At 54.5% G+C, this 21712-nt stretch overlaps 5 protein-coding genes across 5 annotated transcripts, besides 1 other annotated feature; all 5 read left to right on the top strand.

The window, feature by feature from the left end:
- Positions 1-2639: 2639 nt before the first annotated feature.
- LPMP_356270 (centrin, putative) lies at positions 2640-3137 on the top strand (the record flags this gene model as incomplete). Its single annotated transcript, XM_010705254.1, has 1 exon — positions 2640-3137. The coding sequence occupies one exon, from the start codon at positions 2640-2642 to the stop codon at positions 3135-3137; it is 498 nt and encodes a 165-aa protein (XP_010703556.1).
- Positions 3138-4919: 1782 nt separating this feature from the next.
- On the top strand, positions 4920-6593 carry LPMP_356260 (CCR4-NOT transcription complex subunit 10, putative; the record flags this gene model as incomplete). Its single annotated transcript, XM_010705253.1, has 1 exon — positions 4920-6593. One exon carries the CDS (start codon positions 4920-4922, stop codon positions 6591-6593), a length of 1674 nt encoding a protein of 557 aa, XP_010703555.1.
- A 2097-nt stretch (positions 6594-8690) lies between these two features.
- Positions 8691-9237: a repeat region.
- Positions 9238-9599: 362 nt separating this feature from the next.
- Positions 9600-11195, top strand: LPMP_356250 (protein kinase, putative; the record flags this gene model as incomplete). The annotated part of the gene is made up of 1 exon (XM_010705252.1): positions 9600-11195. The coding sequence occupies one exon, from the start codon at positions 9600-9602 to the stop codon at positions 11193-11195; it is 1596 nt and encodes a 531-aa protein (XP_010703554.1).
- A 2988-nt stretch (positions 11196-14183) lies between these two features.
- LPMP_356240 (rab-like GTPase activating protein, putative) lies at positions 14184-15467 on the top strand (the record flags this gene model as incomplete). Its single annotated transcript, XM_010705251.1, has 1 exon — positions 14184-15467. One exon carries the CDS (start codon positions 14184-14186, stop codon positions 15465-15467), a length of 1284 nt encoding a protein of 427 aa, XP_010703553.1.
- A 2113-nt stretch (positions 15468-17580) lies between these two features.
- LPMP_356230 (disgorgin, putative) lies at positions 17581-19056 on the top strand (the record flags this gene model as incomplete). Its single annotated transcript, XM_010705250.1, has 1 exon — positions 17581-19056. One exon carries the CDS (start codon positions 17581-17583, stop codon positions 19054-19056), a length of 1476 nt encoding a protein of 491 aa, XP_010703552.1.
- Between the last annotated feature and the right edge of the window lie 2656 nt (positions 19057-21712).

Raw genomic sequence — 21712 nt, 5'->3', positions numbered from 1 at the left:
GTTGATTTGTCACGGTCTCGAACTTCGCCATCTGACTCGCTCGTATGTGCGTGTGTGTGTGTGTGTCGGGCGAGCGCACTGTAACATGTGCTGCACAGATCGTAGATGGCCTACATTCACAACGGCCGTGTCGTGGAGAAGAAGCCTTTCACCGTGAGGGGCTTCCTCCTCGCGTTCTGGGGCATGCTCTCTCTCTTTGCACGAACGCTCTTCACAACCCAACCAATGACACAGGTGGTAGAAGAGTATCAACACCCCGCGCCTCGTGCGGCAAATGCGCCAGCAAACGACGGCGGCATATTGGGCTCGCTGCGAGCGATGCTGAACCGCCGCGGTGGCGGTGGCCAGGCGCTGGGGGGCGGGGGCAATAGTGGCTGGGCTGCCGCTGTCAACCGCCGTGGCGGCAACGTGCATACGTTGCCCAAAGCGCCGATCTCCGGTGGCTGCGCATCTGGGTGACGGAGCTAAGCAGATGAGAGTCAAAAGCAACAAAAAGGAGCGTACCTGCCAGATCGAGTTGAGGCAGAGTGACGAGCTCGTCACTTAATTCGGGCACAAGTGAGGTCACTACGTCGACACCGAGTTGTTTCTGCCATATGTGCAGCCTGTGCTTGTGCCTTCGCTCTCTCTCCCTCTCGTAGGTTCTCTTGTGTTGTGGGCTTACGGGGGAAAGGACTTTCAATGTGTTTGTGTGTGTATGTGTGTGTGTGTGTGTGTGTGTGTGTGTGTGTGTGCTGTTGTCTTTCTCAAGGCACGCGTGTCTTAACGCTTTGGGAGGAGGGGGCCCTTCTTTTACTGGGTCTCGACTTCCTGGTCAGTTGCTCTTCTCTTTCTCTTTTGCCTTTGGCTTGGCTGTGCGCTGCACATGGAGGAGAGGAGGCGACTGTGCCTGCGTGCGCATTTGTGTTTCCGTGTGTTGATGCCTTTTTGCAAAACGAAAGCCGCCGCCGCTGCAGCAGCACTGCTGTGAAGACGAAGTGACAGGGGAACGCCAAGGGGGTGGGAAAGAGAGAAAAAGGCAGTAAAAGACACACGTTTCTACACCACATCCACACACAAACTCATTGTTTTCTTTTTCTTACCGAGCATCTCATCTGCACTTCCACCACATCTGCCCGCGCTCTTGTGTCGTCGTTGCTGAAGCTGATGCTGTTGATGTCATTGTTATTGACGCGTATGCTGAGCCACACCGGTACAAGTAGCGACATTACAGTCACCACAGCAGAGGCAGCCGAAGCAACGCATCGCAAGCAAACAACAGCGAGTATCTGTCACCAATATTCCGCTGATCACCGACTCGTGAGAGAACTGGCTCGTCGTTCTCTACTTCGTACTTCTGTTAAAGGTTTTTCCACTTTCATCGTCGGCGCCTCCTCTTCTTCGCCAACTGCCTCCTCTAGCACCTCTCTTGAGTTGTGTTTCGGTGGGCGGGCCGCTGCAGAAGTGCACATGGACATCTACACACCTCTAAAATAGAGCTGAATGGGCTAGTCGAGCGTCCGGTGAAGAAGTCTTGTGCGTTGCTCTGTTATCAGGCGATGATCTGTGCCTAATAAGTCGAAGAGAGTGACCGTTTTGTTCGATGATTCCTTCTGGAGAAAGCCCAATCTTATGTGGTTCCACCTGGATGACACCGACACGCACATACAGCGTATTATTGCCTTCTCTGGTCGCACGTGTCCTCGTATTCCCCTCCTCCATCAGCACTCGTTGGCGGGGGAGCAGCCGTTGTCCGATTTCACTATGTTAACTTTCAGACGCTGGAGGTGCGTTTTTTTTTTCACCCGTGACTGAATGTACAGCTCAGTCTTTACTGATAGTACTTCCGTTGTAGGTGGCGATGATGAGGGTCGCACCGCCGGCGCATTTTTTTTTGTTTGTTTCTGCATAGTGCCGCCTCTGTCATTCTCTCTCCACGTGCTGGGGCAACGCATCCAACAGCACATTCAGGCTTCATCCACTTCCTCCGCAGTGTAGGGCTCATTTTGGACTGTTGCAGCTGCGTGGTGCCTGTGTGTGGCATCTTCGTTTTCTCATCTTGTGCTGTTTCTCGTTCTCTTTCTTCCCCATTCAAAGAATCGAATATCGCTCGCATAGGGACTGACTCTCCCTGCAAACTGCCAGGCTCCATTTTTGGTGTTCGGAATGCGCCCCTCCGGTTGCTGTTCTCGGCTCAAAGGGTCCTCCATAGGGGTTTGAGCTGTGCATGCCTTCTTATGCGGCATGCACAGCTCTCTTTCGCTGACTCGCCAAAAACTGCTCTCATGCGATGTTGATGCTCGGCACGTCGTCGTCTTGCGGTTCCCACTTGGTCGGGCCTCACCTGCCTCTCGTGCGCCTGCTCTATTTGCCCCCCTCTTCCTCATTTCCTCTTCCGTGATGTTGTCGCTACTCGCATCATGCGACGTTGCCACACACACGCACCCACGCAGCTGCAACACGCGTTCGGCAAGTTCTTTGGGGCGTAGAATTAGCCACCGCAGCAGTATAAGGGGGTACCCCAGCAGTTAGTACGTAGCCTCCTCCATTTCTGGCCTTTCCTTGCACACTTTCGTGAAAGTCCTGCGTATCCCTCGTTTGCTGCGGCAACAGCACTCGACTCAACGGCTCTGTTTGGAACCCTCTTCCCCTTCTTCCTCATGATAAACACCGCCTTTTCCACTGCCGATGGCCGGCGGCTGCCGCGCGAGCTGACAGACCAGCAGAAGCAAGACATTGAGGAGGCATTCCGTGTGCTTGATGTGAACGGCGTGAACACCATTACGCCAAATGACTTGAAGGTGGCACTGCGAGCGCTCGGGTACGAACCAGACAAGGATGCGGTGCGCAGGCTTGTGGCTGAGATGGATCGCGGCGGTGTCTCTACCAACCTCGTTCTCAGCGAATTCGAGGACGTCATGCGCCAGCGCTTCTTTGCCGAGGACAATGACGACGAGGTGGACCTTGCGTTCCCGCTCTTCACAGAGGGTAAGTCGGAGTTTATCTCCCTCGATGACCTGAAGAGGGTAGCGACGGAGGTTGGTGAGGATATTCCGGAAAATGTGCTGCAGGAAATCATTCGCGAGTGCGATGTGCTTGACCATGATGATCGAATTTCCCGTGAGGAGTTCACCAAGATGTTGAAGTATGACAAGTGACCGAAACTGATTTTCTGAAGAAGGAGAGACGAAGGGCGTGTGTGTGCGTGGGTGTGGGTGGGGGTGTGCAGAAGCGCTTCCTGCTACAACGGTCTCTTTTTGTTGTTGCCACTGATGTACATGTTGGAAGAGGCCGCCAGTGTTTCTGACAAGGTGATGCGGCTGTGCGTGCGTGTGTGTGTGTGACTGTGGCTGCACCGATCGAGAGAAGGTCCCAGGACGCACACACTCACACACTCACACACACACATACACACACAGCCAAACGGAAAACAGGCCACTTGTGAGTGATGGTGTTGCATCGGCTTCCTTTGGCGAACCTTTCCAGGGTTTTTGTGTGTTGACGGCCAACCTCTTGCCAAGAGATCGAAAGAAAAGAGAAAGATGTACATGTAAAGACACGAAGGCGAATGGAGCCGAAAGGGCATCGTCGCACTCGGGGCCTCCTTCAAAGATGCTATCTACTCGAAAGATGAAGCAAAGAACGCGTACAGGAAAGCCACACGCTGTGTGGCCGAGCGTACCTGAAAGTGAGGCATGCCGAAGCCGACCTACTTAGTTGTCTCGGATGGACCAACGGTGCACAGTGAAGGAGAAACGCTGCGCTTGTTCCAGCCTCTCTGAAAGAGAAAAATTGCACTGCGCTTCGACATATTTCCTCCACCATTTCTTGTCACCGTCTGTTCTTTTTTCTTTTTTTTTTCCTTTTTTCTCTCTTTCTCATTCCGTCCTGGTCCCCGGTCGCGGGATGTGCCGGTGGACGTTCTGCTTTGGTAGATGCACAGCTCGGCATCACCAAGAAAAAGTCAAACAGTAGTTGAGTTCAGCACATAATCGCCTCCCCCCTCTCTGCTCCCCACTCCTCCTCATACTCACTCCTACCGCCAGCCTCTAGAAAAATAAGAATAAGCGAAACACACGTCGTGTGTAACGCACACACACACACATACACACCTGAAAGAGTATTTTCAGTACTTGTGTGAGCTCACTGCGTTTCGACACGCACGCACCTTCTCGCGATTCCTCCTCTTGCCTTCGCTTGCGCCTTTCGTTGGTTCTTTGTGCGACTGACTTGCTACGCCACCTTTGCACTGCCCCCCCTCCCCCTTCGGGCTTTTCCCTACCCTCTGAGCCACGCCTCCCCCCAGAGCCCACAAAAACAAACAAAGAGCTACCGGCTTTGGCCACAACCGCACATTCGCGATACCTTCACCATCACCCTTTACACACGCACACACCGACCCCTCTCCCTCAGTTACGCACGTGCGCCTTGACATTGATAGAGCTCACCTGAGCGCATTACCCGACCTCTTGGCGCACGTCTCTGTACACCCAACGCCCCCCCTCGTTTCTCGATCTTAGTTCTGGATTATTCTTAGTGAAAGCAAAGAGGAGGAGGCTTTGCTATTAACCGCTTTGCTGTCGCATTGTCGTTTTAGTGTACTCGAGTACATCACACCTGGATCCTAATCAAGTAGCCACAGCTGTGCTTCGCCTTCGATATCGGGAACACTACCGAGCACGTGCCTACCTTTACCCCACAGCGAAGGAGTAACACGGCGCTCACACACCCACCCACACACACACAAGCCCCCCCTCCCTTTCGAGCAAGAGGCAGCCGAAGGTACCCAAGTCCACCGTCGCCTTCTGGCCCTCCTTTCCCTTCCTTTTCCATCCCACCTCTCGGTTTTCTCGAGGCTCGTGCCTTGGATTATCAGAGAGCTTTTCTTGGGTTTGTTGTGACGCAAGTGCCCCCCTCCCTTCTGACTTCTTCCTCCTCTGATGGCAGAGGTGTTCGAGAAGCAGCTGGCCGACGCCAAGACGGCGTTCTACGCCGACAACTATGCTGAAGCAGAGAGGGTGCTGCGAGGAATGCCCCAGGAGGACCTGAAGGTGCAGCACAACTTAGTAATCACCCGCTACCTGCAGCACCAGCTGTCTAGTGAGCAAACGTTGGCAGCTCTGCGTGCCAGCGCCGAGGGCACCGGTGAGGACCCTAACATGAAGGCCCCAGGCCTGATGTTGCAGTACGAGGGGCACGAAACGGCGGTGTACAACCAGGCGGTCCTCTACGCCCGCAGCGGCCAAGCGCACGAGGCAGTGCTGCTGCTGCGCCGCATTCTGGAGAACGCGCAGGAGATAGCCTTGTCGACGCTGGTGTACAGTCTCTGCCTGTTTCACACCCTCACAAAACCAATACGCAAGACCATGAGCCGCATGTCGAGCCGTCACGACGAGGAGCTGGTGCAGACCGTGCTCACCTCAAATATGGAGAAGTTGCGTGTCGTACCGGAGCTGATGAAGTTGGTGGAGGCGGCGTTTGCCGATTCCAGTGGACTCCACGATGTCTTTTCAGACGTAGAAAATGATCAGGTGAAGCAGGCGGTGCATCTCAACAACCTAGGCGTCTTTTCCCTCTCGGAGGACAAACTTAACGTGGCAAGCCTGTGTTTCACCAAGGCAGAGAAGACGGCGGCGTCGAAGCCAGCGGGGCAGCATATCCTTCGATCCATACAGTACAACGTCGGGCTGTGCGCGCTGCTTCGGGAGGACTACGAGGGCGCGCTACATGAGTTCCTCTCTCTGCAGGACTCAATGAAGGCGTCTGCTCTCTTCTGGGTGCGCTGCGCGGAGGCGGCGGTATCGTGCGTGCAGCAAGGGGCCCGAAAGCAGTGTCGCGCTGACTACGAGCGACAGCAGAACACCTTCAGCGAGATGCTGCAAAGTGGCAAGGTCTATTCAAACTTCGAGTTCATGCTGTTGCCAAGTGCGACGACCGTGCCTGGGCCGGCGACGATCGAGCCGTCGAGAGAGACGACAGAGAAGACTGCTCTTGAGCAGATTGCCACAGCGGCCGTGCAGAATGCCCTCTTCCTGCTAGTACCCAAGGGCCACACCTTCTGTAGCGCGGTTGAGGCGTTTCCCCACGAAGAAGCACTCCTGCAGTACGCCATGTTGTATTGGGTGGCCCTCGAGCTGAGCCGCCGCAACTATATGGCGGCGGCAGAAGCCGGCCAGGAGATGCTGAATGGCCATGAGCGCCATCTCCTGCCGCCGAACCTGCATGCCACGCTGCTCATCTACGTAGTGGAGGCCCTCGTGCACCTCAACGACCCGGATCGGGCCATGAAGGTTCTTCGTCGGACCTCGCTGTCGTCCCTGGTCTCGGGGTCGAATAACGATCCGGTCGATGCGGCGCAACGTAGCCGCGTAGAGGCACTCTTCGTGAATTTGACCATCTCGCACATCCTGACGGGGTCTTGGAACCAGGCCCACTCGATCATGGAATCGCTGCTGCGCAAGATTTACGAAGTGGCCCCGGCCGGTACTGCGGAGTACACGCCAGAGCGTGACACAATGTTCACCTACTGCATCTTGGAGGTTTTCCTTGAGCTGGCGCAGGGAAACCAAGAGAAGGCCGCTGAGTGGATGCTCAAGATAACGTGGAGCATATAAGCGAAAGAGTGTCTCACGAGGTCGTCCTCAGCTAAGAGGGGTGCACGTGCTTCCAGTTGTTTCCTCTTCGCGTACTCCTCCCACTCCCCATCACGTGATGTGAGACTGACCGCGTGGGCTACAATAGCACAAGAGAAACCGAACACTGTATTCACTTTATGGAAGCCGTCTGCTATCACCGCCTGGTGCAAGACGTCTCCTCTTCTTTAGCACCCACCCATACGTACCCACGGGTTAGAAAATAGGACATGTTGGGATGTCCCATGACTCTTCCTATCCTTCCCGGTCTCTTTCGTAAAGCGTACCTGGCGCGAGGGAGACGATGCGCGAGCGCCTCCTTTCTCGTGTTGGAGGCATTTTGCCTTCCCACCCCCCGTGACGGATGTGTCTCCTTTCGTATTGTGTGTGCTGCACCCTCCTTCAGGAGGGTCTTCGTGTTGTGCGCCTTTGCCGCATCTCCCGTTGTTGTTGTTGTTGTTTTCCCCTCTGCAACTGCGCTCTTCATGTTCGTGTGCATATGTGTTCTGAGGACTGGGTAGGGTAGGGCAGAGGCGGGCAGGTGGTTGGGCTGTGCACCACCGTTGTGTGTATGTCTCCGATCCACGGGTATCCGGGCGTGCAGCGCGGAGGCCACACGCGGGTGCGTTCGAATGTGTTGCCAGGCGGACTCAAGCGCGTCTAATCGAGTTAAAAACTCGAAGAATTGTGCCTTTTCATTTTTTTTGTTCTTCTTCTAGTTGTCATTGTTTTCTGTTGTTGCTGCACTTGTCAGCCCCTTCCTCTTTCCTTCCGGATATCTCCCTTTCCTCAGCTTGGCCCACCCCTCTGTTTCCTTTGCAGAGTTGTGCGTGGTAATGGTGGTGGTGGTGGTGGGGAGGAAGGCCGTTTGTCGGGTCGTCGCGGTCGGTGGACTTCTCCATCCCTGGCTGTGGCTGTCTGTGTGCGTTAATGATTGTGGTGTTGCGTATGCCGGGTCGCGTAGCGTTTTTCCCCCCTTTGTGCTTTTTGTTGTTGTTGTTGTTCTCTGCATGCTCGCGTGTGTGTGCGTGTGGGTGTGGGTGTTGCGCCCTGCCTTTCGATTTGTCTTTTGTGTTGTTCTTGACACCTTCTGTGCGCGCACCTTTTATTTTCCTCTTAGTTGTTTTCGATTCATCGCTTCCCATTTCTCTTCTCATTTACCACTGAAGGGAATCGCAGTAGAAAACCAGCACGTCTTCGCTCCGTGCCGCGCTGATTTTCCTACTCACTGCCTTCTTTTATTGTATTGCTTTGATGAGATTGATGAGGCAGGCAGGCGGTGTTTGCCCTCGGTGAGATTGCCGTGGTGATGGGTAGACCCTGCAAGCCTGGGCAGGAGTTTTTGGTCGCTGCTAATACGGTCCAGTGCTCTTCCGCTCGTTCTCGAAACTCGTACTCCTCCACATCTACTACTCACCTTGCAGACAAGCACCTTCCCCCACCCTCACCACAACACCCCACACGAGAACACGCAGGACGAATGGAGGCAAAGAGCGGCACCCCTAAAAAGGCGGCAGCCGTGTATCGTCCGCCGCGACTGATCGAAGGCATGCCATTCTTGTCCCTCTATCGAATGAGCGCACATGAGTTTGCAGTGATGCCGAGGAAAGTAGCTGGTTGTGATATGTAGGGCAATGGGGTCGACTGACAAGGTCGTTGCTACTCCTCCACCTGCTTACGCAAGCTGTGCTGTGCGAAGAACGGGTCCATTCCGGTAGTGCAGTGATTTTAGAGTCACCTGTATTTATTCCCTCACCATATTGGCAGACACGTGCTTCTCAACTACACCTCTTTTGTTTTCCTTTCTCATTCCCCTGTTCTGTCTTTTGGTTGCTCACCGTGCCCACGATCACACCTTTCCCTTCTACTTCGGTGTGCACATGCTCATGCACACACACGGCGTGTTTTTTTATTATTATTTCACCATAGCCAACTTCACTGTCCGGCGTGTCGCCTCTCTTTTTATCTACGCTGTAGGTTTACGACGTAACAGCCGCGTTCTTGGATTTTCTTCTTTCCATGAGTGTGTGAGGCATCGCGTTAGAAGAAAAAGGAGCGACAACAACCAACTCTCTCATGGATAACAGGAGGCATCGCAGCGCTCAGCTTCCAGGGTCCAGTGCCCCCACTCTGCGCAGGAACGCCAGGCAGCCCTCCTTGCCCTGTCAGCGCCCATCCCCCCTGGTGCTGACAGGGCCAAGTGCCTGCAGCGTGGGGGAAGTCAGAGCGATGTATCGCTGCGGATGTCGGCTGCCGGGTCCTGTGATGGCGTAGCGTTGGAGCGGCCTGCGTCTGTAAAGACGTTTGTGCCACCCATATGATGGGCGGAGTGTCAACACGATGCGAACGCGTCCCACTCAGCCCCCACGCTGCCTAGTGGCGTGGGGAGCCTGAGCCACCCCGAAGAGGGATGCTTCCGGTGGCGACTGGCAAGACGGGGGCTGCGGTGAGGCGGCCTGCGAGGCGGGGATGTGGGTAGCGTTTGAGACAGAGGCCGTGCTCAGTTGGCTGAGTGGGCGCAATGGTCCACCACGTGTCTTGTGCTGCATCGCACTATGCGGATGGGCCTTGACAGGCCTAGGGATGTCAGATTTAGCACACGTGGTAGGACGGGGAATGGGCACATGCAAAATACATAAATATTAATCTCTCTCGGACTCCCTTACTTGCGTTCTATCTGCTCTACGCCTTTGCACTTACAGTGTTTGCCCATGCACACTTCTCCTCTGTGGTCACTCAGCTGTGCCACGTGGGAGACCTTCTGCCGAGCCGACTAAGCGAAGGAAGGGTCCTGTTGTCGGCTGCCTTCGCGTTGTTGTGTGTTTTTAACGATTGCGCCTCACCCACGACTTTCTGTGGAGCACTCCCCTACCAACGGAAGGCGTCCACTCGCGGCACTCTTCATTTTATGATGCCCATTATAGCACTTCTCTCTGCGCACCACATCTTCTCACACTTGAGGGCTCCCCCTCTAGCAGCCTCCTAGCAATGAGATTTGTCCGCTCTCGGATGGCCAAGATGGCGTTGGGGGTGATCGGGGTTCCTACCGTTAGCGTGGGTGCTCTTGCTGTGTATATACAGTATCGGCAACACACTCGTCTGGTACCACGCGTGCTAAAGCCGCTCGTGGACGAGAACGGTAACCTCATCTTGGAGAGCCGCTTGGTGACGCGTCCGTCGCACTTTGCCGTGTGGTGGCGGTTGGTGGATCTAGCGCTCATCTTCATTCCTTTAACTGTTCTGTACTTCATTCTGTCACTGCGTAAGGAGTGGCATGATCGGTGGCTGAAAATGCTGCTGGCGGCGGTGCAGCGCGCTGGCCCCGTTTTTATAAAGATCGGCCAGTGGAGTTGTACCCGGGAGGACCTCTTTTCCCCTGAATTCCGCAACGTCTTTAAGCGGCTGTACAGTGAAGTCGACATACATCCGTACGAGGATACACTTCGCATCTTGTCAGAGGAGCTGAAGTGCGACCCGTTCACCGTCTTCGACTCCATTCAGCCCGAGACGGTCGGCTCTGGCTCTATTGGTCAGGTGCATCTCGCACAGCTGAAGAACTCCAACCGCAAGGTGGTCATTAAAGTTATGCACCCGGGTATCATTGAAACGATTGTACTGGACTTCACTATTCTCAATAGTTTGGCCAAGATGGTGGACACATGGTGCCCCAATCTGGGCCGCTACCGTCTCCCGTCGCTTTCCTTGGCCTTCACGACTCACCTGGCGGCGCAGCTGGACTTCCGGATAGAGGCGCAAAACCTCGAGCAATTCCGTGAGAACTTCAAGTCAGAGCACTACGTAGAGTTCCCTGAGCCGCTCATGTCGACGCAGCGGATGCTGGTAGAGACGTTCTGCGAAGGCGAGCCGGCAAACCCGGAGTTTCTTGCGTCTCTGCCGTCGCACGCTCGCGATGTACTGGCGAACAAAGGTCTCAACACATGGTGCAAGATGTTGCTGAGGGACAACTTCATCCACGGCGATATGCACCCAGGCAACATCCTCATCGACACCACGAGTGACCCACACGAGCCGAGGGTGACCATGATCGATGTCGGCCTCTGCCAGCAGCTCACCGAGCACGAGGGAGCCGTCACGCACGACTTGATGGAGTCGTTTGTGCGCTGGAACTCCAACCAGTGCGCCGACAGTCTCCTCGCCATGTCGGATAAGCAACCATACGTTGAGTCTGACGCCTTCCGCCGCGACTTGGCTGATCTCTTCAAGCACTACCGCCCTACGCGCAACGATGAGAATGCCGTCACGAACATCTTGCAGTCGGTGTTCGAAAGCATTCGCCAGAACAACGTGCAGATGGATACTGCTTACGTGTCACTGCTCTTCGCTGTGCTCGTGCTCGAGTCGTTCATCATGAACCTAAATCCGGACTTCAACATGGTGCGTCACGCCGCACCATGGCTGGTGAGTGAGGGTCACCTGTCGAAGGGTGTTGTGAAGAACCTCATCAAGACAAAGATCGACAATCTGAAGCGCAAGTACGGCATTTTCAGCGGTCGACTGGAAGACCTGCAGCAGGAGGCGCAAAACAAGGTCAACGGTTTGCGTATAAGCGAGGGTGCTTGGTAGGCGTCGGTGGAAGAGAGTCAAGAGCGGTGTCCTTTCCAATACCGCAGTGGTATTAACTGTTGTTATGGCGCTCAGAAGTGCTTTGCTGTGGCTACCCTTGTCACAGGGCTAGCTTGCTTCCTCACTTGGCATGAAAGAAATCAGGGACGAGCAGCTGAGTGACTTCCAGCAGTGCGTAACAAACGAGCCTTGCTGTGATCTTCCCTTCTTCCTTCTGGCTGGCTTACCTCCTCTTTACACGTTAAGGGTGGACGTGGGCAAGTGGCCCGCGTCGTGGATCCACTCATCTCGTTGCTTCTTACAGAGTTTTCTTTTTTTTTTGTTTTGCTGTTGGAGGCGCGTCTTACAGCGTGTGTGTTTGTGTCTTCGGTTTGATGACTCGGCGCTTTTGATGATGCACGACGTGTGGCGGAGTCTGCGCTGCATGTACGTTTGAGGTGATTGATGAGTTACTTCGATTCGAGCGGACATCTTTATCTGTATGTACGTACACACACACACATACATCTGCCCTTCTCTAGAAACTGTGAAATGGTGGCATGACCCGACACACAGGCAGAGAGGGGCACCCTGCACCTCGTCTCTGAATTTCTCCTTTCCCCTAGTGTGTTCTCTTCTCACTCTTTGTCCTGTGTTTCTCCGGGTGCGAGGGTGACTTGTGTGCTCAACCAAAGAAGAAGCGTAATATATATATATATATATATATATATCACAATGCCCACAGAATCAACCCCATGCAGGTAGTGAACTCTCGCAGAGAGAGAGAGAGGAGAAGCGGGAAGAGAGGCGGAGTACGCCGCGTGCGTCATAGATGCACTGAGGCCGCTGCCATACACGTGCAGGGGCTGACTGGGGAAGAGGAAGAAGTAGGTATGGTGGAGAGAGTTAGGCCATTAACTCCCATATAAGGCTTCCTTTTCTCTCACACGCCGCTCCTTCGACGTCTGTTCCCACCATGATGACGCATCGATGTGCCTCTATCGTTTGCCAAAGAGGCGCCGCTCAAGCTCTTTCTTTTTGACTCCGCGCTTCTACTCCACCCGAACCTCTTTTGATTCACTGGGCCTTTCTTTCTCGCTGTTTGTCTCTCCCATCGCTGACAGAGGGGAGCTGTTCAAGGGGTTTACTCGAGCCAGAGCATCACGTAGCACACTGGTGGACTGGCATCGCTGCAGCGCCGGGCAACATGGATGCACAAAAAGGTCCGCGCCCCTGGCACCTTTTTCACAGCCTGTGATGGCCTTGGAGCGCGTGTGCGCCTTGGAGAAGCTGGACCTCGGTCTACGTGTCCGACAACTATCCTTTGAGCGCCGCATGTTCTCACGCTACAATTCTGCCATCCTTTTCAGGTTTGCGTTTTCACGTGTATGCTGGTCCTACTCTTCATTTTGGCTAGCACAAATGAAGTGCTGTACCGCTGGAATGGCCTGCTCGCTTCGATCGAGGCGTATCGGGGGCTCGTAGCAGCGCTGTGTCTCCACACTGCACCTGACGCTGTCGCAGGAAGAGCACGAAGCTGCGGGGCGCTCCTACGCGATGGGCACTGCCACACGCCCCAAAGCAGCAGCAACGATGCTCATATCTGCAGCAGTTCAACTAATGCGCGTTGCTGTAGCAGAAGTATGTTTTTTTTTTTGGCTGGATTCTCGTCAAGCCGAGCACGCACAATCACCCGTCCGGTGCCGCAACAGAGCAGTCAGTACTGCTGGAGCAATGGGCTACCACAAAGTTTTGTTGGTGGCGAAGCGGAGCTCGCTTACAAGTCTGTGCACCTCGTGCCGTCTCGTGTTTTTTCCGCCTCTCTGTCACAGCGCCAGTATCAGGCTTGGAGGACTTGTCGGTACTGGATTGGAAGTGGTTCGGTGTGGCACCCTGAAAATGTCTTGTTGGGGCCATGGTGGAGGTGGCGCAAGTGTCTTCAGATGCATACAGTGGCGACCAGCCTCCTTTGAAGTGTTTATGGAGAGTGTGGCTTACTCACCGCTGCGCACGTTTTGCTCTCGTAAGGTTCCCAGGTGCGTTTTTTTCCTTTTTGTTGTTCTTCCTACATCTGCACCAGTGGACGCGCAAGCGTGCATCGCCATCGTGTTGTGCCTCATCGACATGGTGTGAAATTTATCTTCTTTTTCAAGTACACTGCTTCTCAGCCAACGCCGGATCTGGGCGTCTACGGGGAGCCGGTTTGTAGACTGCGTTTTCCTACACTGGGGCCTTTTTCCTGCAAGAGATACTTCTCATCCCTGCCGCTTCGTGTCCCCCTTTTTTACTCCGTAGAAAGTGCGTCGCTTTCATTGATGGACTGCCGTGCTTGACACCCTCATTATCGCTTCTCCTTATCCTCCTTTTTCTACTACCGCTCTTCACTTTCCTCTTTGTTTTTATTTTTATTTTTTTTTCTATAGGCGTTTTCGCACATCTCGCCCCTCCCCACCTCTTACGCACTTTGTCTGCTTCGCGACGTCTTTTTTTTCCCTCCTTTCTTCCGTTTGTTGCACTGCCAGGACGCATCGAGAGGGGAGCCTGGCTCACACTCACGGTACACCCGCTGAAAACAAACCGAGATGGACATATGCGGCCTACCGCAGACCCTTTTCGTTGGCGGCGCTGCCGTGGTTCCATCTTCCAAGAAAAGTTGTGGACTCCTCCTCCAGGATGGATTCTTGACACAATTCACTTGGCAACTCCATGATGCCCAAGCGCCTGCGTACGCACCTCTATTGATGTACATCCTTTTTTCCATTCCCTCTCCACAACGATAGCCTCTTTTCCTCTCCCCTCTTCTCTCGTCCACACGCACACACACACACACACACACGTGATGAGGCGTGTGTGTGCGTGTGTTTAGAGGTGCCGTCTGCACCTCCTTCAAGCCGCCTTTTGAGTCTTTCCTTTTATTGTGTTCTTCATGTTCTAGTGGTCACCTTCATGAGTGGTGACAAGGACCACACCCCTGTCCATTCCGCTACCACTGTCGTCTCACCGACGACGATGGTGGTGGCAGGAAGAATTGTGATACTTCCTCACGCCGAGGAGGTAGGACTGCGCCACGGGTCAGCGCCGGCTACCATCACCTCCACCACAGGGCGCCTGAACCTCGTCGTGCCGGACCGTCGCGGCGAGGAGAACAGGGAAGCAGTCTCGTACGACAGGAGTAATGGGTGCGACGGCACGGAGGAGTGTTCCACGACATCCGCGAGCACCAACAGACCCCCGAGGCAGCACTGCTCCCAAGCCACCTCCTCACCGGAGATGAGTGCCGTCAGTGCGCACTGCCGCGCCACCGCAATGAGGCGCGACACCTACGAGTTTCACGACATGTTTGGATTTTGCGTTACGGAGGCGGAGAAGGCTGCCGAGGACTACGAGCGCCGCAAGAAAGGCTACAGCGGCGTTTATCTGGCTAGGTGGCAGTACATGCTCACCTGCTGGGACAAGGTGAAGCATGACACGCTGAAGAAGTACTGCAGACGCGGAGTGCCCCAACCGATGCGGTGCATTGTCTGGCAGCATCTGCTGCGGAGTTGGGGAATGAGGGAGCGTTTCCCGGGTACGTACATGAGCCTCCGCAGTCAGCCGCTCGACTCGAAGGACATAGAGGATGTCATCGCGCGCGACCTCCATCGCACCTTTCCCACGAACCGCCTTTTCCGTGAGGGTGAGTCGGGACAGGGGCTGGAGATGCTGCGCGGCATTCTGCACGCCTACGCGAACTACAACACCGGTGTAGGGTACTGCCAAGGCATGGGCTTCCTCGCAGCCACCCTGATCCTTCAGGTGGAGGAGGAGGAGGACGCCTTTTGGGCCTTTGTCGCTCTTATGGAGGACGAGAGGTACAACATGAAGGGGGTCTTCTCACATAACTTTCCGCAGCTGCAGTGTGCCTTTCACGTCTTTGAGGTGTTGATGCGCCAGACGATGCCGAAGCTCTATGCCCACCTGCACGATAGGCATCAGATACAACCATACCTCTACGCCGTGCACTGGTTCATGACCATCTTTACGTACTACTTCAACTTCGGTCTCGTGTCCCGCATCTGGGACATGTTTCTCTGCGAGGGGTGGAAACCAGTCTACCGCATCGCGCTGGGGCTCCTGAAGCTTGAGAAGCAGCGGTTGCTGTCGTTGAACACGGAAACTGAACTGCTCTTGGCACTCAAGAGCATTCAGGAGTCGAAGCGCCCTGTGGAGGTGCTGAGGGCCGCGCTCAAGATTAGCTTCAAGACCGACTACTTGAAGGACGTAGTGGCAGATTACAATGCACAACCAAGGTAGCGAGTGCGTTACGGAGTGCATGTGTCGTGGTTCCCCTGCAGTAGAGCGAACCATTCGAGCGACGGGCACGTCAATGGAGGTGCACAGGTGTACACAAGCGCACAGATACAAAGGAGCTGCGCATAGCTTCCTCTCTTTCTGTCCATCGAGGTGCCTCTCTTTATTGAGCTATTTGCACACCCGTCGCGCGTCTTACGCGTCGCATCGACCGCCGTCTCTTCGCTTCAGTGGAGTAGGGGTAGAGAGATGGTGGGGCTGTGCCGAAGTCGATGGGTATATGGTTGTGGGGGGTGAGACCACACTCACAGACCGAAAGAGAGGGCGCACGCGCGAGCGAGAGCGACCCACACAAAGAGTGGTGTGCACTGTTGTACGCGGCACTGCCTTCGTTCTTTTCCCTCCCCCCTTTCCTCTTTCCCTTCGTCGTTGTCTCGTTGCTGTCTTGCGACTTTTACTGCTTTGTTTGCTTTGAAATGTGCCCCTCTTTTTTTTCTTTCGCTTGAGCTTCTCCACCTTCTCCGACTCTTTCAACCGTTACACGCACTTCTCCTCTCCTTTCGTATTCCATGTTCAGTGGCCTACATACTTGCTGTGGTCTGTGGACGGGATTGATGGAATGGAGGTGAGGCAAACGGGTGCAAAGTGGAACGGTAATGGCCACCAGGGCAGACCATCGTGTTCTCTGCCGCCCAGCCTCTCTTCAGCTCATCATGTCGCCCTTTCCAGTGGCAGGAAGGATCTCCTTCGCTTTGTCCTTTCTTCTGACTGCTGTCGTGCTTTTTCCATCGGTTCATTCCCATGCCCGGTGGTACCGGTGGGTAGTGGAGGAAAGGAGGCGAGAGGGAGGGGCTGAAGTAACCAGCAATCGAGCAAAAGAGAAATCACTACTACACGGGCGCCGCACGTGAAATCGAATGTGAAGTGTGCTGTGCAAGAGCCTTGATGAAGTCAGGAAATACCGACCCGCAAAGTTAAAGGAAAGGGAGAGAGACTTACCACCGCTGCGGTATCCTTCTCCTTCTCTACATACTGCGCGTGTCATGCCGTGCTTATTCATTCACTCCTGACAATCCGCCTTGAAAGAGACCCTATCACGGATCCTCATGGCCTTCTCCTCTTGTTCCCCCCTCCCTCATTCTCTCTTTGCCTACCCTCCGTCTCCTCTTCCAACTCCCTTTTCTTCCCCTTTCGCAGCGGAATACGCAACCCGGACAACGACGAAACGAAAAGAAAAAATGTGGTTGAGGGGATACCGAGCAGTGCCCCTTCCACACGCCCTCATTGCGTGTTTGGTGCCTTTTTTTTCATTATCTTCGTCTCCGTCTCTCAGCACCAGGGGCAAAGGGACGCGGTACTCAACGCGGACGGCGCAGAGGAAGTGCCCCAATTGCGCGTGCGACGCAGTGTCTCCGATACACAGACTCTTTGCGCGCGAGACTTTGCTGCTCAACGGTGCAGGAAGACGCACATGTACATAACTACCACCTGCTTAAGATAACGAAGCAAGAGGGTGACTGTCTCTCTTCTCCCTTTCTCATTTCTACAACGTCGTCACCGTCGCCCCCCTTTTCCCTACTACCGCTCCCTCTTTCTCTCTCTCTCTCTGTCTCTCTCGACTCGTCAGCGTTTTTTTCTGCGTGTGCGTGAGGGACGCATGCAGAGAAAAGGACATACCACACACACACAGACACATACACACACACACATACACCACTGCCGCATCACGCACAGAGAAGCGCGTGCGTTCACATTCACTTACCCCCCTGCTATCTACGAAGAGCAAGAACGATTGCGCAAGCGCATTCTAGTGCACCCTATTCCTTCACTCAGTATCGTTTGCTTTGTTGTTCCGTACCGCTTCGTTATTGAACACCTTCAAGCGGGCGTAACGTATGGGTTCACAATGGACGAGGAAAGTGTTTTCATATGCGGCGACAGTGGTGAGGCCGTGCCGCACAATTTGGCCGAGAGCTCCTCCCTCCATATATCTGCTGCTCATGCAGATCACACGTTGCCCACTGTACAGGACACCACTACCAGGGTACGAGGAACCGCTCTCGCTTCGTCCATTCATGGTGTCTCGGTAGCAACGGCTCTCGCTGAAAACGGCGATATGGTGGAAAGTCTACGGAACGTGCGGGGATCTCACTCGTCGAAGTTGCTGCCAAAGAGTACCGTGACTACGAAGACGCCTCCTGGTGAGCTTGGTTGCTCTGAGCAGGAAGTTGAGCTGGTTTCCTCTCCCTTGTTTGTCGTGGCCTCGGATGAGGAGGAGGAGCTGGATCGCGTCGTCTCGCCAATTCGTACACCGCGCGCAGTACGTGCGCCGGTGTCTTCGAGACCTGACGTGCCGCCAAGCGCCACGCCGTGTCCGACGTCACTGACACCTAAGAATGTGCAATCTGTAGGGGAGGCACATCTCACTCGGCCGCTGCGCAGGAGCCAGCTGCGTGTAGCACCGACAGGTGGCAGCGATTCCGATACGCAGGGGGAGGAAGACAATGCCGACAGACTTGAGACACCAGACGCTGACGGAAGGCATTCGCGCCCTGGCAACGACTGCGCGAGAGAGGCTGAAGAGAACGACGCGGAGCAGCAGTTAGTAGACGAGTTCGGCTTCGTGATTGACGAGGACACCAAGGAGCGGGATGGAAAGTACATCCGCCGCATTGACGGGAAGCAGGTGGTTCGGCGGGAGATCAAGTGGGCCAACATGGCAGCTGACTGGAACACAACGAACACGAAGATGCACGCCAAGCTGAAAGAGCGCTGCCGCAAAGGCATCCCCAGCCGCTTCCGCGGTGTTGCGTGGCAGCTGCTTATGGGCTCCTTCCATCACCTGAACTCCGAAGAGAACAGTGGCGTCTATGTGGCACTACGAGACAAGAAGCTGGCGGACAAGGAAGTAGACGCGATCATATCGCGTGACCTTGCTCGAACGTTTCCCACCCACATTCTCTTTCAGGATACCGGTGGCGTTGGGCAGGTCTTCCTGCGCAACGTCCTGCACGCGTACGCTGGATGCGATCCGGAGGTGGGCTACGTGCAGGGCATGAGCTTCCTCGTCGCGGCGCTATCTACGCAAATGGCGGAGGAGGAGTCCTTCTGGGCCTTGCACGAGATGATGTACAACGAGCGGTATAAGATGCGGGAGTTGTTCCGGCCTGGATTCCCGTTGCTACAGCAGTTTTTCTACCAGCTCGAGCGTCTGATTGCGCGACTGCTACCGCGACTGTCGAAGCGGCTCGACGAGCTCGAGATTCAGCCCTCTTTCTTTGCCTCGCAGTGGTTTCTGACGCTGTTTGTGAATCATTTTCCCTTCAGGGCGCTTCTGCGAGTGTGGGACATCTTTTTTTCGGAGGGCTGGAAGATTATCTTTCGCACCGGTATTGCGCTCATGAAATGGGAGGAGCCTCATCTCTTGACCCTGTCGTTTGAGGATATGCTGCTGGCGCTCAAGAGTCTGCAGGATGGCAAAGACGCCCGTGAGCTGCTTCGCCGCGCGCACCGTGTGAAGTTCAAGACGGCGGAGCTGAATCGCTATGGTGACGAGTACTGGGAGAAGATGGGCTTTATTCATCGAGACTGACTTGATGTACACGCAGAGAGGTGCGTGGATGCGCTGCGCGAGTGTTTAGCGTGTGTCGCACCCCCGTGCCTCTTCCCCCTCTCTCTTTGCGTCTTCTCCTTTTTTTCTAAGTTGCCTTGCGCAGAGTCGTTGTTAGACGTCTTGGAGGCACACTTCCTACATACTTTTCTCGTGTTTCTTTTGCATGTTTGCTTCGTGAGAAATGCCTCTGGGTGACTTACATCCTCCCATGATTGTTACGAGCGCCTCTATGCAGGAGGTGCGCTCTGTTCTCCCCTTGGCCCCCCCCCTTTCTCCAGGTGCGCTTGTGCCCGCTTTAGTGTGTGCTGATTAATGTGTTGAGTTGCCAGTTGAGTGCGTGTGAACGTGCGTCTTTGCTGCATGATGCGACGCCTTTATCTCCGTTCTCACAAGGGCGCGAACACAAGAGTAAGACAAAACAGAGAGGAAGAAGCAAATCTAGCCTGCCACGCGTCTTGCGCACACGAAGGACGCGACGTGGGAAGCTGCAAGAGCCATCAAGAGGAGATGTAGCACAGGCAAAGATTGCTTCCGTTGAATCTTCAGAGGCGCAATGAAAGGGAGGGGCGACGCCTCTGACGCGCACTGTGCGGATCGGTACAGCGCTCGCCTTCCCTTCCGTTTGGCGAGCCGACTCGCCTTACGCGTTCTACGAGGACTCTTCATTTTTGAGTGCCGCCGAGGAGAGGATTGCCACGTGACGCGAAACGACAACACGGGAACCCGAAAGCGTACCTGCCAGGATTACGATTTTCTCGCCTCTTTCGCCTGCTCTTCTTCGCTTTTTTTTTTGTGTATGTGTGTGTGTGTTTTCCGGTTTCCTGCCCAGACGCCGCCACCCAACCCTCGTCTCGCTCGTTAGTGACGGGCTACGTTACACTTTTCGTGTCACTCGCGAGATGAGAAGCCTTCCCCGCATTCAGGCAACAGAAACATCAAGACAGAAGTAAGGATAGCTGCCGAGTACGTCGTGTACTGTGTTGGATCTCTCTGTGCAGGATGTAGTGGGATCCCTTTTCAGTACAGCACGATGAATCCCGTGCCGCAACCGACCAGGCCGCGCCGGAAGCGATCGCCGCGACGTACCGACGTACCTCCTGTTAGTGTTCTCGATTTGCCTTCTCCAGAGGAACTTTTGCTTGGAGCGACTTCCAAATACACGATGCGTGCACAAGTAATCGAGGAGCAGCGTTTGTGGCTGGCCACTTTTTCGAATGGCGCTGCAGCAGTGAAGCCACATACTCGCCTTTTCGTTGGACATCCCTTCGGACCACCTACTTTTTCCATAACCCGCACACACCAGGAGGTGCTGCTCAGAGTCGAGTCCGTCATTGCCCTTGCCCACCGTCTGACTCACCTCACGTCGCATCCATCGCTCACCAATGTTGAAGCACGCATGGTTAATCGCGCTGCCGCTGAGGCGATCAGTACGCTGCACCGTATAATTTGTCAGCCACCTCTGTCACCATAACAGGCGCACGCGCGTGCGCTCGACTTCTATGGCTTGAGTGCCGGTATGCCTACCAGTGCGAGAAGGGTGCCAATCGCGTAACGAAGTACTCGGAAGAACAGAGAGTGGCGTGGATTGGGTAGCCGAGGGAGGGCGGTAGTAGCTGAAATAGCCATCGTCTCTTTTTCGAACCTCCTGTGTCTTAGTATTCATATACTCTTTAGGTCATCGTCATCGCTGGCCATTCAGCCGCTATATCAGAGGCAATTGCGCAGTTTCTACAGGACTAGGTGCCTGTCTGTGTATATCTTCACCATTCTCCTATTTTTTTTTGTTGTTGTTTGTCCCCCCTCTCATCCCATCGCAGCTGTTATTCGTGCTGCTGTCGCTGCCCTCGCTTACCCCTCTAGCGATCTTCCGCTCTATGATCGTTGGAGACAGCTGCCACAAAGGATGTCTCTTTGTTTGCGGACCGACCCCTGTCCCACCTTACTCTGCTTTGCACCGCTCGTGTTTGGTTTGTACCTCGGTGAGAGAGTTGTAGCTCAGAAAACGAACTAGAAATAACGGCAGCTTTTTACCAGAACTCGGGAAAGAAAAAGCACCGAATCACATAGCAATGCCTCACCAAGGGATATGTAAAATTGTCCTAGGTGCAGTTCACCAGTTCTCGCCCTCAACGGGACGCTGGAGAAAACAGGCAGAAGCAATTCACTGCCAGGCGCTTCCCCTTCTGCAGGGCTACACGCCACTCTTGCTTGTCTCCTCGATCGCTGTGACACATGGTCTCTGGCGCCGCCGCTCTTCGCAACACTCCATTTTCACCCCCTCTTGCCTTCTCCTTTTCTTCGGAACTACCTCATAAAATTGACTATGAATCTATCGCTTTTTGTTGTTTGGCATTTTCTGCTTATTCTATTTCTGCCTATCCGTCTTGTTGCCGTGGAATGTGTGCGGACGAAGTCTTTTGTATTTCGTATTGTTATTTTACTGCTTCCCCCTCCCCCCATTTGTAAATTTTGTGGGTGTTGAGTTCCCTCTGCCCTTTTAATTTTTCGTAAGTAGAAGTTTGACTGGTTTTTGTAAAGCATCAATAATCAAAAGCGAAAGGCACACTTGATTGTGAGCCCCCCGCAGTTCGAGCGACGCGACAGGATACGTTGATGTTTTGGTCTCATTGTGCGC

The sequence above is a fragment of the Leishmania panamensis genome, assembly GCF_000755165.1.
Source record: "Leishmania panamensis strain MHOM/PA/94/PSC-1 chromosome 35 sequence".
Classification (NCBI taxonomy): domain Eukaryota; phylum Euglenozoa; class Kinetoplastea; order Trypanosomatida; family Trypanosomatidae; genus Leishmania; species Leishmania panamensis.
This window is presented reverse-complemented; position numbering and strand designations above follow the sequence as displayed.